Here is a 13,769-nt window from a genome sequence, read left to right on the forward strand (position 1 = left end):
TTTGAATTTGGTATATTATATATAAAAAAAAAAAACCCATAAAGTATTAATATTTTTAAAACTTTTTAACAAATAAAAATAATAGAAATACATGTATTTTTTCTTTTTAAGGAAAGGGTAAGTATTTTATTAAAAAAAAAAAACCGTTAATATAGATGAAAATTACTAATAATTTTTAAAAATTACATTAATACTCATTATTTTTTTTTAATCTTTCTTTTAATAAGAAAATTAATAAAAATAATTGTTTTAAAACAATCAGCGAAATTTTAGAAATATATTAAGTATATAGAACCCACAGGTCAAAGCTAGATCTATGCCGTTGCCATGTGCATTGGTATTTTATAAGTCACGATCACATCACTTTTTTAATTATTTTAATTAAAAAATAATGAAATAATTATTTTGAAACAAATTTAAAATAAAATTTTAACAAATATTAAGAATATTATTAAAACCTATTTTAAAGTTCAACAATTTAGAAAATGTTAAAAATTAGCCATTTTAAATGTAGCTCATGATTGAACTAAAAAAAGGTGAGAATAATTTAAGACTAAATATTAAATTATAATAATTAATTAGTAGTTAAAAGCATTTAAGGAAAACGTGGGTATTTTTTATATACAAAAAATACCCTCGACAAAATGACCGTTGGGTGTTGGCACAACAGTTGGGATTGAGGGTATTTATGGTATTGTTGAATAGTTATAATTTATAATGAACATTTATGGCCATCTTACGATTATAATAAGAACCTTTCTACTATATACTAACTTCAATATTTTTTTTGTTATAATTTTCAAAATTATAAAATAAAACAAATAAATTTGTAGTAATTTAATTTTTTTAGTGATTAAATATTTAAACACGATCAATAATATATATATATATATTTATATTTTTAAGTGTCCAATTTTAATTTCTATGCAGTTGATGTTATTAGTTTATTACTTTTTAAAAACAAATAAAAAAGTATTCTTTGGAAATATATGCCTATAGTGTTTTTATTTTCATAGAAATTATTAGAAAATTTAATTAATATCTATGAAACGAAATTAATTTTAAAAAGACTAAGTTTAAAAGTGGTTAAAAATAGAACGATTAAGTTTAAATAAATCTAGACAAAAATATTATTTTAACAATTAAAATCAGACTCCAATTAGAAAAATGAAAGTCAGACAATTTCCGTAATTTTAGCATTAGAATTAAAATTAAGGTAGTTAAAATATTTAAGAAAATTTAAAATTAGTTCATAAGTTACCTTAAACAACGAAATCGACATGTGACTTGTCCGGTCCAATTCAGCTTACATAGTCAACAAATTTTGAAGACACTCACATGCCTAACAGAAACCAACTCAACTAAAAATAAATGTCAGCTTCATAACTATTACAAAGAGAACTAAAATGTGTAATTATCCTTAACTGATAGAATGAAAATACATGTGTATGCAAGAATGTATGTGATTTTTCATTAATAACTATTCGAGTATCAGATGATAGAGTACAGAGAAAACTGAGCCTTTGAAGAAGGAATAAAATGAATTTCACCCAACGGCCTTGGATGAGATGAGATGAGATGAAGATGATGATGATGATGATGATACACTGCCTAGTTAGGAAGAAGTAGCATTCCCATGAAATTGAAACTTTGAATAACCAAACCAAAAAAAGAATATGACCTAACCTTTCCCCTCCTCCTTTGGCATCATTATCAAGTAGAGTGAGATGATGGTGCTGTTGAATGACAATCAAGACGCCCACCCATCGGCTCTAACCAATAGCATACTGGAGTGTTTCAGACTCACTTGGTCGCCACATTGACTTCTGAACGCACAGCAATCCTTCATTGTCTTTGAAGTAAGTAAACCGAACCTCCCATTTCATCGACTTGAACATGTTTTCAAGCTCGTTCACTGTTTCCGCGTTGTCCCTGACAATGAGCTTCCCTTCTGGCCTGAGGATTCGGTCCGTCTCTGCAACTAAAGCTGCTAGATTGCATCTGCGTACGTGGATCGATCGAGTAAGGCATTAGCAAAAGTTTAGTAAAGGAGTGATAAATGATGTTGTTTATAATAAGCAGTAAGCTTTACCTCTTTTTGACCTTGGAGAAAAGATGATCTGCGTGAAGAAGGTCATACGAACGCGGGTAGGTGTTGAATGATTCACACCAATCGTGATATATACCGAACAAACCTCGTTCGTAGATAATTGGGAGAGTATCAGCTGAGTCTATTGGGATTACGTTCATGACCCACACTTTCAAATCTTTCAATGCAGCAGCAAATCTGTGAGAAAGTGAAGAACCGTTCATATATTTACTCAACCCTATGCCCCAACATTTGAAGAACAGATTTACCGGTAGTGACACTCATCTTTTCTATACCCTATACGTAGTAAACTCTTTCAAACTCTAATAATTATAAAATTACACACAACTCTAACTGTAGAAGTCTGCAGAACCAGATATAAACTAACTGATAAGATTTACTGCCAAGCGACAGAAATATGATAGCTATTTTGAAGTATATTTCCTGTGAGGGGAGGAGAATCTTACCCTCCATAGATAGCTCTCATGTCCATCACATTCCGCACCGTTGACCAGTCAATTCCCATGCCAGTTAGATATGACTTTGTCACGACACGATTCCAGTGGTCATGATCTGCAGTAAAATCCTGAGGAGCAGCTCTTCCATAAACTCCAACCTGAGAATCCAACATCCAGTATGGTGGTTTCTCCAATCTCGCTGGCCATTGTTCGGGCCATTTAGAACCACGTTCTGATTCATTTGTCGAGATTTTGTGCATGCATGCCTCGAGTGGCACATTCCTGCAGATGGTTTGAACAAATTCAGTTGTAGTAGCAACAAAGCTATAAACTTTTCTTACCTATTTTAGAAAGAAAATTACAAGTACATTTGGTCTAATAAGCTTTACTTAGAAATAAGGAATTGAACAAACAAGAACGCATATATGAGGGGGAATGATTCTGGACTAGAGGCTCAATATTTGCTGAATCCTTTTCATAGTAATTGGATCTTGGATAGTATGGAAGTACACATTTCTTAACTGGAGTAAGTATGGAAGTACACATTTCTTAACTGGAGTAATTAAAATTATAAGAGATAAGTACCAGGCAGCATTTGGATCATCTGAATCCGGGCAGACAGGCGGCTCCTTTTCAGATCTCTGCTCATAGCAATCATTATTAGTAGGTTTCCTATATATGGCTGCACTAACGCCATTCACCTTATCCTTGTTAATTGATACAAGTTCCCAGCACATAGCTTTCGTCAATTCTGTCATGGCTGCAAATAGTTCCACAAGATGCAAAGCTATTAGGACTCTAAATTTGAAGATCTCTAGTTTTACATATACATTTACAACTAAAATTGATAAAGGATCATGAGGGTTTTAGAGATGGCCAACCATTCCATATTCCAGCATCTTCAGCATTCTTATGATAGACTGGTGTAGCAGACCACACAAAGAAGCCACCAGGCCGCAACAAACGATTCAGCTCCAACAGAAGCTTGCCACCTGCACAGCTTCTTCAGAAGTGAATATTGAAACTCAAGCTATTGATAAAATGGATAAATTTAGTCACTGACGTGATGAAATTGAAGTCTGTTCACTACATGAAATTGAAGTCGGTTCCAAACAATAGAAATTTATCCAACAAACGTACTAATGATCACATTACCTTCTATGTGCCATGGTACTCTACAACGAGCACAATGGACAACGTCGAAAACTCTTCCGGGGTAGGGAAGTCTTTTCGTGCCCATAACAGCAGATATGGCAGGAATTCCCCTCTCAAGTGCAAACTGGACTTGTGCTTCGTGTTCATCTTTTGGGGCCAATGACATGGTTAGTACATCTCTTTCAAAAAGAAATCCTCCAAAGCTTGCCACTCCACATCCAACATCCAGAACTACACGTGATCGTTTTCCCCAAGCGATATCATTGACAGACTGCACGGTAAGAAAATTTGTTTAGCATAAATCACAAAGCATTATTCTTCAGTTCAATACGTCCACAAACTGTAGACATCGTCATCTATTTTTAGATTGCATGAAATTGTGTACATTTACAAGTTCACTCAAAAAAGATTTTCCAACGAAGTAAAAAAATAACAGACCAGAACGACCAATATAAACAAGCACACCATTAGCTTCACTGGTCAATTATCAATATCATACAATAAAATTTCCTCCAATCCAAAGCATCAATAACAATAGAATTAATGAAGAAATGTTACACAACGAGAATAATTTTGCTAAAAGTAGAAAATAAATTTATTACCTACCAAATGTTACTAAGAATTTTTTTTTTTGTGTTTGGTAATGTTATAAACTGCACCTATTTGTGTAAAAACAGAGAAAGTGGGGTGTGGGGGTTTGCTCGGCTAATAGTGAGGTTGATCAATATCCCTGAGTGACTTCCATCAAGAATGCAATTAATTAGCTTGAATGAGTTAAATAAAGCAGCAAGTGGTGGAGAAAGTAGATTAGATAAAAGACACGGCATCATCATTGCAATGCAAGATCTGAAAAGTATACAGATACACTATCACACCCACCAATGATGGAGATGCTAATGTGCAAACCAAATGGGCATGTAACATATTACACTAACAGGAGCTCAAGGAGAAGAATGTTACCTCTTGTATGAAGTCAATGTAGTGAAGAGCACCGTGCTTGAACTGGGTCCCACCACCAGGAAACGTTAAGTACTCACCAGAAACTTTTACCCAGTTCTGATGCCCCTTAACTTCAGCAAGTTTTGTGTGGGGAACATTATAGTACCAAATCTGCAGAAACACACTCAATTAGACAATCAAAGAATGAAGGGAAAAAAGAAAAACAATTCAAAAACTGAACTTATAACATAAAACGTATTTTCGAAGCAAAGATATTAAATCTTTTTAACCTTTTCCCTGCTAGTTGGCCATGTAATTGGGCGTTTATAGCCCTCTGGAAGTGAAACAAGGCAGGTAGGAGGTTCTTCAGGACAATGCCTTTCTCGATGTTCATAATGTTTTGTACTTCGAAGACTCCTAATTGCTTGCAAATTATCGAGGCAAGGAATGTAATCTGATCCAGCAGTAACATTGCAAATTTTCCACTCATACCCAGATTGTTTCGTGGAAGATCTTTGAGTCTCTTTTTCATTCTTCGACTCTGCTGCCTGAGTTGACCATGCCCCATTTTGTGTTGACGTTTCATTCAAAAGCTCCGACTGAGCACCGGAAGGAAACACCTCACCAGAAGTCAGGTTTTTGGATTGGTTATTTTCATTTAACTTCGCATTCTCCTCTTCCTTTCTGTTACCGTTTTCTCCATCTTTAGTATCATTTGAGTCATCTGCTTTTTTGTCGTCTTTGCTGTTCTCTTCTGTATCATTTGAATTTGGTTGTTTCTCATTAGAATTCTCCTCAGGCTCTCCTTGTCCACCGGATCCATTGTCACCCGCCTCTGGCTTAGACTCAGAACCTGGTTCTCCATTTTCCTCCTTAGAATCACCATTTTCTGTTTTACTTCCATCGTCTGGTTTAGTTTCTTCATTCCCTCCACTCTTGTCCCCATTCTGTTCATCTGGCTTCTCTTCAGGCTTCTCTTCAGGCTTCTCTTCTGGCTTCTCTTCAGGCTTCTCTTCAGGCTTCTCATCCTGGCTTTCCTGCTGATTAGAACCTTCATTGTCATCCCCTTTCCTTACATTATCAGGCAAATCTCCTGGATTATCTTCAAAAGGCTGAGTGTTGGCCTCATTGGTCTCAACCACTTGACTTTTTGCAATATTTTTGTTCTCCTGTGGCACATCAATATTTTGAACCGGAACTACAGATGATGATGTTAACATCCATATCCCAACCAAGCATAAAGCAACGAATACAACAATGGTCACTGTAGAGCAGTAACTCGACGAAGACCTTCGGTTATCTATTCTTGAATACTTCCCTATAGCCATTTCTATTTGTAAAGTTCTGTCCTATAGAGTTTTCACCTGAGAATGGAAAGGGAATAGACAGATTAGAAATTTAAAATAAAATAAACTAAGTATTAATTAGTTGAATACACAAAGGTCATTGACACCTGCATTCATACTAGCAAAAGATATTATGAAAAGTGAAACTTGGTCCCATGAAGTCGTTCAAACATCAACGTCAAACAAACAATTCAAAGTCCCAGAAAAACAGAAATTCAACTTGAGAGAAACTTGACATAGATCTGGCTAGAGCACTAAGAAAAATATTCAAAAAAGAAAATTCAGCCATAATTCACGACACAATTACAGCAATCACTCACATTAATGGAGAAATAGACAAGGAGGATCGGATAAATCAACTTCAAAACACATTAAAACATATCAACCAATGTTTTAGTACGTCCATACTAACAAGGTCGATCCAGAACACAGAACAAAAACATAAATTACCCGCGTAAACAAAATCCAAAAATCACGTAAACTTATAATGAAAAGATAACATCATTCATTCACACACAACGCAAAACAATAACAATTCAAACAAACTCCACCAGATCTAAATTCAAATGGCACAAAAACGAATAAATCAAACACCAATGCGAAGCAAAAAAGCAACAAGGAACACAGTTTGCTAAAAACCAAATTAGATCTACAATAAAAACACACATAAACGAAAAGGCAAGCAGAAACCAGAAACTAGAGCATTGAAGGCGCAAGAAAGCTAAAACATGTTGAATGTAAGAACCAAAGAAAGAACAACGAGAGGACATGGAAGAGGATCTACGCGATCTAAACAGCCAACAATAAGCGATAGCGCCATGGCTTACCTTGGAAAGAACAGATCTAGAAAAGAAGACAATAAAGTTGGAAACTATTCCACCATTTTTCTGAGGCAGAGAGGATGAAATGTAATGGTCGGGCGAATGAAGGGGGGGAGAGAAGAATTAATAGAGAAAATAGAGAGACAAAGAGAGGATTAGTAGATGGTGGATTAAATTAATTAATTTTTTTAGCAAAAATTAATCAAATTACTGATTTAAATGTTTTGTAATTACATGATTCATTTGCTAAACATATTCTTTTTTATCGAACAGTGTCCGGAATCACCGACCTTAGAAATAATAGAAAAAAACACGCNTATATTTCTTTTCGGGTCTGTTAAAAGTCATCTATCATTTGATTGAATTTTAGGGTAGAATCGATTTCTTTAGGTTCGAGAACTCTTACCATCAAACACGTACGGTTTACATTTTATTATATGAAATTCTCTCTATGTAAATTAAACGGAGCAACAGCAGGGCCATGGATGGGGATGTGGATGTGGATGTGTCGAAGAGTGTTAGAAGTGAGTCCCCTGAGAACTTATGTTCAAAGTAGATAATATCCTACTATCGTGGAAAGTCTGGANATTAATTTTTTTAGCAAAAATTAATCAAATTACTGATTTAAATGTTTTGTAATTACATGATTCATTTGCTAAACATATTCTTTTTTATCGAACAGTGTCCGGAATCACCGACCTTAGAAATAATAGAAAAAAACACGCGGTGAGGAGAGAGAGCGAAACACGCGCGCGCTTTCTATGGTGTAATTTCAAAAAAGCGCGTGCGCGTGCAAACACACGCCGTACATCGGATGTGGGCGAATGACAGGTGGCCCTTCATGATTAAACTAAACATTATTTATTAAAATTTTCAAAAATTATTTTTAAAATATTAAATTCAAACATTTAAAAATAATGGACTAAAGCTGGTTAAGTTTTTTTTTTTTTTTTTTCCTTTTATTTTCGCTATATAATTTAATTAAATGTAAGGTGGCACTTAGATCTCAATCTCGTCTTCTAGAAGACGTGACAGCGACTCTCGATCCACGCCGTTGAAATTGATCATTGATTTTTTTTTTTTCATTATTTTATTCCTTTCAATTTTATTTTAATTTCTAAAAGAGCATTTTTTTTTATTGTAAAAATTATTTTGAAGATTAACTTTTTAATCTAATTTCTTTCTCAATTAAACAAACAAACCATACCAAATTTATAGATTTCTTTTAAACAATTAAATTTCAAAGACTTTAAAATAGAGAATTTGAGTAAATAAAACTTTGGTATTTGATGTTCGTTTAAAAGAGATGACGGAAGAAATCAAAGTTCATTAGTTTACCAGCATGGTTTGAGAATGAAAAATTATGTCAAGAAAGCTCGAGAGAAATTTAGTCATGATGAAATCAAATCATCGTGAAACCTAAAACTTTAAGTTTATGGGTGTAATAAATTCTAACTTTTATAAATATTTGGAAAAATAAAATTTTAATAGATAAAAAAAATACTGAGTTAAAATTGTAATATCCTACCTTAGTTGGAGAGAAAAACAAGCAGTAAGTATGAAAACCTCTCCCAAGTAAATGCATTTTAAAACTGTGAGACGGATGATGATGTATAACAGGTCAAAACTAACCTTTATCCTCAGCATTCGCAGTCTTATTCTTAGGCATTTCAAAATTAGATATTCTCTACGTGGAACAAAACAGGTAAAAACGAATCAAGCATGTTCGATGTGGATCTGCTCGATAATTAGTTCCAAATTTATTTCCGCCCACATTTTGTTCATTCCAAATATTCCAAATATAGTATGTGATCACATATAAAGAAATATAAAGAAATATGAGGAAAATAAAATTTAAAAAAAGAAAAAAGAAAAAGAGAGATGATGAAGATGAACAAGAATGCGAGGGTGAGGATGAAGATGAAAGCAAAGGTTTGTTTTTTTTTTTTTTTTTTTTTTTTTTGCTAATTCCTTTTTATCACTTTTTTTGAACGGGGACATTGAAAATTGTTGCTTCGTCGAGAAACTGACAGGAAAAGTTTGGTGAAGTTAAATTGCGCACTTTCCCTGGTAGCATGTTAGTTAATTCAGAGTTAATTATCTGCGAGAATACGAACAAGTTAGGATCTTCCAGGTTTTTGGTATTTTTGGAAACCGGAAATTGAGGAATAGAATGAATGTATGAATTTATATGTGCGAGTAGACTTGCAGTGTCAAAAGTTCCTCGTGGAGACCCGGTTAGGACGAGTCTGCTTTGGCAGAGATTGAAAACTTTTCCAATTTTGGTTTCGTAGATGGGGTAGGGAATTCTCTCCGTGGGACTTTCTTTGATGCATCAACTTGTGCGTTTCTTACTTTTTCTTTCCTCCTCCTTTATTGGCGACTAAGAAATCCTTACACTTAAATAAAGGATAAAATAACAAGAACACGAACTTACCTGTCTAAAGAACATTGGGGGCGAGAATAACTAACATTCCATGACTAGTAAAAAAAGTAAAAACGCAGCACGTCATACAACTGAAAAATATAATTATTTAATACTAAATAATGGCCTAAAAGTACATCCATTTTGCATTTCCAAAATGTTTTACTCTTCTTTGTGAACTATGTTTCAGTTATTGTCTTCAATTTTATAGGTTGGCACAGCAGCTTTGGTTACTTTCAAAGAAGGATCTATTGGGTCTTTATTAATTAGAATGCCATGGACGAGTAGAGGCTGTGAGGTAGAAATCAATGGTTTGGAGCTTGTGCTTTCACCATGCTTGAGTAATGATCGTATGGATTGTTGTGGAACTTCTAGTGGTGGTCATAAAAACCATAATGAGTCGAGAAAGTCAGAGCATTATGTTGCAAAAAGTGCTGTAAAATCTACCTATGGGGATATCCATGAAGGTGTAAAGACTGTTGCGAAGATGGTGAAAGGGCTGCTTGCAAGCTTTCACGTGAAGATAATAAACTTGATAGTTGCATTTGATTCTTTTTATGNACGGAGCAACAGCAGGGCCATGGATGGGGATGTGGATGTGGATGTGTCGAAGAGTGTTAGAAGTGAGTCCCCTGAGAACTTATGTTCAAAGTAGATAATATCCTACTATCGTGGAAAGTCTGGATTTTTGCAGTAGATGGATAATTTTTTTTTTCTTGAAAAAAATATTATTTGCTCCTAGAAATATAGATATTTTGAAATTATAAATGCAAAAAATAATATTTAAAAAAAAAAATTATTATAGTCTCGGCATTGTGGGTTAATTTTTGTCCAAAATTTGCAATTTTTTTATATATTTTAATTTTTGTTAATTTGACATTTAATAAAAATAAAGGTAAAATCTTAAATTTTAATTAAAATAGAAAAATTCGTAAATAAATTTAGGTCGACTTGATTAAATTAAATACTTCATTATAATTGTGATAAGCGGTAGAAAAATTCTGAGAGGTTGTGTTCTACTGTTCTTCGTCTTCCCTACGCGGAATTTGTTTTCTAGTAAATATGGTGAATACTCCAAGAATTTCAAGAAAAATTCTTGTTGCTTCTTTGGTTTTGCGATTGGGGATTGAGGAAAAAAGTTTGAAGTTCACATGTCGGATTTCTAGGTCACGGCTTGTGAAAGAAACACGGAAGAGGAAAGTTGTGAATTGAGGTAAATTTTTTTCTAGTGAATCCATGAAATTTGCGAGCAGGTTGTAGACAATGCTCGACATTTTGTTGTTGAAGTTTCCGGAGTTCGTGAAGGTATGAATTTCTTTGTTTGGACATCGATTTGGCAGAATGTTGGACGCTTTTAAGTTAGTAATTAACATTATATTTCNAATTTCTTTCTCAATTAAACAAACAAACCATACCAAATTTATAGATTTCTTTTAAACAATTAAATTTCAAAGACTTTAAAATAGAGAATTTGAGTAAATAAAACTTTGGTATTTGATGTTCGTTTAAAAGAGATGACGGAAGAAATCAAAGTTCATTAGTTTACCAGCATGGTTTGAGAATGAAAAATTATGTCAAGAAAGCTCGAGAGAAATTTAGTCATGATGAAATCAAATCATCGTGAAACCTAAAACTTTAAGTTTATGGGTGTAATAAATTCTAACTTTTATAAATATTTGGAAAAATAAAATTTTAATAGATAAAAAAAATACTGAGTTAAAATTGTAATATCCTACCTTAGTTGGAGAGAAAAACAAGCAGTAAGTATGAAAACCTCTCCCAAGTAAATGCATTTTAAAACTGTGAGACGGATGATGATGTATAACAGGTCAAAACTAACCTTTATCCTCAGCATTCGCAGTCTTATTCTTAGGCATTTCAAAATTAGATATTCTCTACGTGGAACAAAACAGGTAAAAACGAATCAAGCATGTTCGATGTGGATCTGCTCGATAATTAGTTCCAAATTTATTTCCGCCCACATTTTGTTCATTCCAAATATTCCAAATATAGTATGTGATCACATATAAAGAAATATAAAGAAATATGAGGAAAATAAAATTTAAAAAAAGAAAAAAGAAAAAGAGAGATGATGAAGATGAACAAGAATGCGAGGGTGAGGATGAAGATGAAAGCAAAGGTTTGTTTTTTTTTTTTTTTTTTTTTTTTTTGCTAATTCCTTTTTATCACTTTTTTTGAACGGGGACATTGAAAATTGTTGCTTCGTCGAGAAACTGACAGGAAAAGTTTGGTGAAGTTAAATTGCGCACTTTCCCTGGTAGCATGTTAGTTAATTCAGAGTTAATTATCTGCGAGAATACGAACAAGTTAGGATCTTCCAGGTTTTTGGTATTTTTGGAAACCGGAAATTGAGGAATAGAATGAATGTATGAATTTATATGTGCGAGTAGACTTGCAGTGTCAAAAGTTCCTCGTGGAGACCCGGTTAGGACGAGTCTGCTTTGGCAGAGATTGAAAACTTTTCCAATTTTGGTTTCGTAGATGGGGTAGGGAATTCTCTCCGTGGGACTTTCTTTGATGCATCAACTTGTGCGTTTCTTACTTTTTCTTTCCTCCTCCTTTATTGGCGACTAAGAAATCCTTACACTTAAATAAAGGATAAAATAACAAGAACACGAACTTACCTGTCTAAAGAACATTGGGGGCGAGAATAACTAACATTCCATGACTAGTAAAAAAAGTAAAAACGCAGCACGTCATACAACTGAAAAATATAATTATTTAATACTAAATAATGGCCTAAAAGTACATCCATTTTGCATTTCCAAAATGTTTTACTCTTCTTTGTGAACTATGTTTCAGTTATTGTCTTCAATTTTATAGGTTGGCACAGCAGCTTTGGTTACTTTCAAAGAAGGATCTATTGGGTCTTTATTAATTAGAATGCCATGGACGAGTAGAGGCTGTGAGGTAGAAATCAATGGTTTGGAGCTTGTGCTTTCACCATGCTTGAGTAATGATCGTATGGATTGTTGTGGAACTTCTAGTGGTGGTCATAAAAACCATAATGAGTCGAGAAAGTCAGAGCATTATGTTGCAAAAAGTGCTGTAAAATCTACCTATGGGGATATCCATGAAGGTGTAAAGACTGTTGCGAAGATGGTGAAAGGGCTGCTTGCAAGCTTTCACGTGAAGATAATAAACTTGATAGTTGCATTTGATTCTTTTTATGATGAAAGCAAAAATAAAACAGGATTGGATACCACACTTGTTCTTCGGATTTCAGATGTAGAATGCGGAACTTGTGTTACAGAGGATGGTAAATTGGATATGGATGCAGCTGAAAGCTTTCTTGGAATAAGTCAACTGAGTAATTTTGTAAAGTTTCAAGGGGCAATGGTCGAGTTTCTTCACATGGATGATTGTGACAATCCAAAATCCATTTCATGTATGTCTGCAGGAACATCTGCTGAAATGGCATTAGACCATGTGCCATCAAATGTTACCATTCCAGTTCTGACAGGTGGAGTAGGGGGATTTTCAGGTAACCTGAAATTATGTATACCTTTGAGGGATGGTTCCTTAGACATTTATAGAGTGGATGGGGATCTTTTCATTGATCCTGTACAGGTAAAACTTCAACCTAGATCAATCAAATGTTTTTTAGTTTTATCTGAAGCGTATTGGAATTCCGACAAGCATGGTGATGGACATGGATGCAAACATAATAAGTTGAATGAATCTGGTTACTTTGATCGGGCATCTCACGACCATTCATTTACGCTAGCTTCTGCTGAAAGGACTCCTGATGAAACCTCCTCGCCCCATTGTGGTGGAATTCTGCCTGGCTCTCATCTTATATCAAATTGGGTGCCATCCTCTGTCAAACATAGAGAGAAAGAAAAAGTTGAAGAAGNATTTTGTTCTTGCTCTGTTGGAGTTTCGTCAACTACTGGTGAACTACTCATTGAGTGCCGTCCTGCTAGAGTGTGAATGGACAATCTTCAATGTATTAATTGGGCATTAGGACGTTTAATTTGTAGAAGATTTATATGAACTAGCCCACTTTAACGATTCTAATTCTCTGTTTTTTCACGATCTGAAAATGATGCCTCTGTCTGGTTTTTTCCCATCCTTTGATCACTATGCTTTTCTCATTTCAAAATGCATCAAACACAAACACTTGAAGGTTGGGATGTCCTTGCACTCCCACCTTATTAAGTCCGCTCTTTCGTTTGATCCGTTCCTCGCTAACCGTCTTATTGACATGTATTCCAAATGTAATTCTATGGAAAATGCACAGAAGGCATTTGATGATTTACCCTTTAAAAATATCCACTCGTGGAATACCATTCTTGCTTCCTACTCACGTGCTGGATTTTTGAGTCAAGCTCGTATGATATTTGATGAAATGCCTCATCCAAATATTGTTAGCTACAATACCTTGATTTCTAGCTTTACTCACCATGGGTTGTATGTAGAAGCAATGAATATCTTTTGGCAAATGCAACAAGATTTTGATCGTTTAGTCTTGGACGAGTTTACTTTTGTGAGTATTGTGGGTACTTGTGCCTG

At 34.2% G+C, this 13,769-nt stretch overlaps 2 protein-coding genes across 2 annotated transcripts; one reads left to right on the forward strand and one right to left on the reverse strand.

Moving 5' to 3' along the window:
• Positions 1–1,364: 1,364 nt before the first annotated feature.
• On the reverse strand, positions 1,365–6,928 carry LOC111803628 (probable methyltransferase PMT26). The gene is made up of 9 exons (XM_023688127.1): positions 6,815–6,928; positions 4,932–6,005; positions 4,663–4,812; positions 3,703–3,973; positions 3,429–3,539; positions 3,133–3,307; positions 2,557–2,829; positions 2,093–2,287; positions 1,365–2,001 (listed from the first exon to the last, which is right to left on the reverse strand). Exons 2-9 carry the CDS (start codon positions 5,967–5,969, stop codon positions 1,773–1,775), a joined length of 2,442 nt encoding a protein of 813 aa, XP_023543895.1. The 5' UTR covers positions 5,970–6,005; positions 6,815–6,928; the 3' UTR covers positions 1,365–1,772.
• Positions 6,929–9,423: 2,495 nt separating this feature from the next.
• Positions 9,424–13,187, forward strand: LOC111803688 (autophagy-related protein 2-like). The gene is made up of 2 exons (XM_023688208.1): positions 9,424–9,778; positions 12,412–13,187. The coding sequence occupies exons 1-2, from the start codon at positions 9,505–9,507 to the stop codon at positions 13,185–13,187; spliced, it is 1,050 nt and encodes a 349-aa protein (XP_023543976.1). The 5' UTR covers positions 9,424–9,504.
• The last annotated feature ends 582 nt before the right edge of the window (positions 13,188–13,769 follow it).

This window comes from Cucurbita pepo, chromosome LG10 (assembly GCF_002806865.2).
Source record: "Cucurbita pepo subsp. pepo cultivar mu-cu-16 chromosome LG10, ASM280686v2, whole genome shotgun sequence".
NCBI lineage: Eukaryota > Viridiplantae > Streptophyta > Magnoliopsida > Cucurbitales > Cucurbitaceae > Cucurbita > Cucurbita pepo.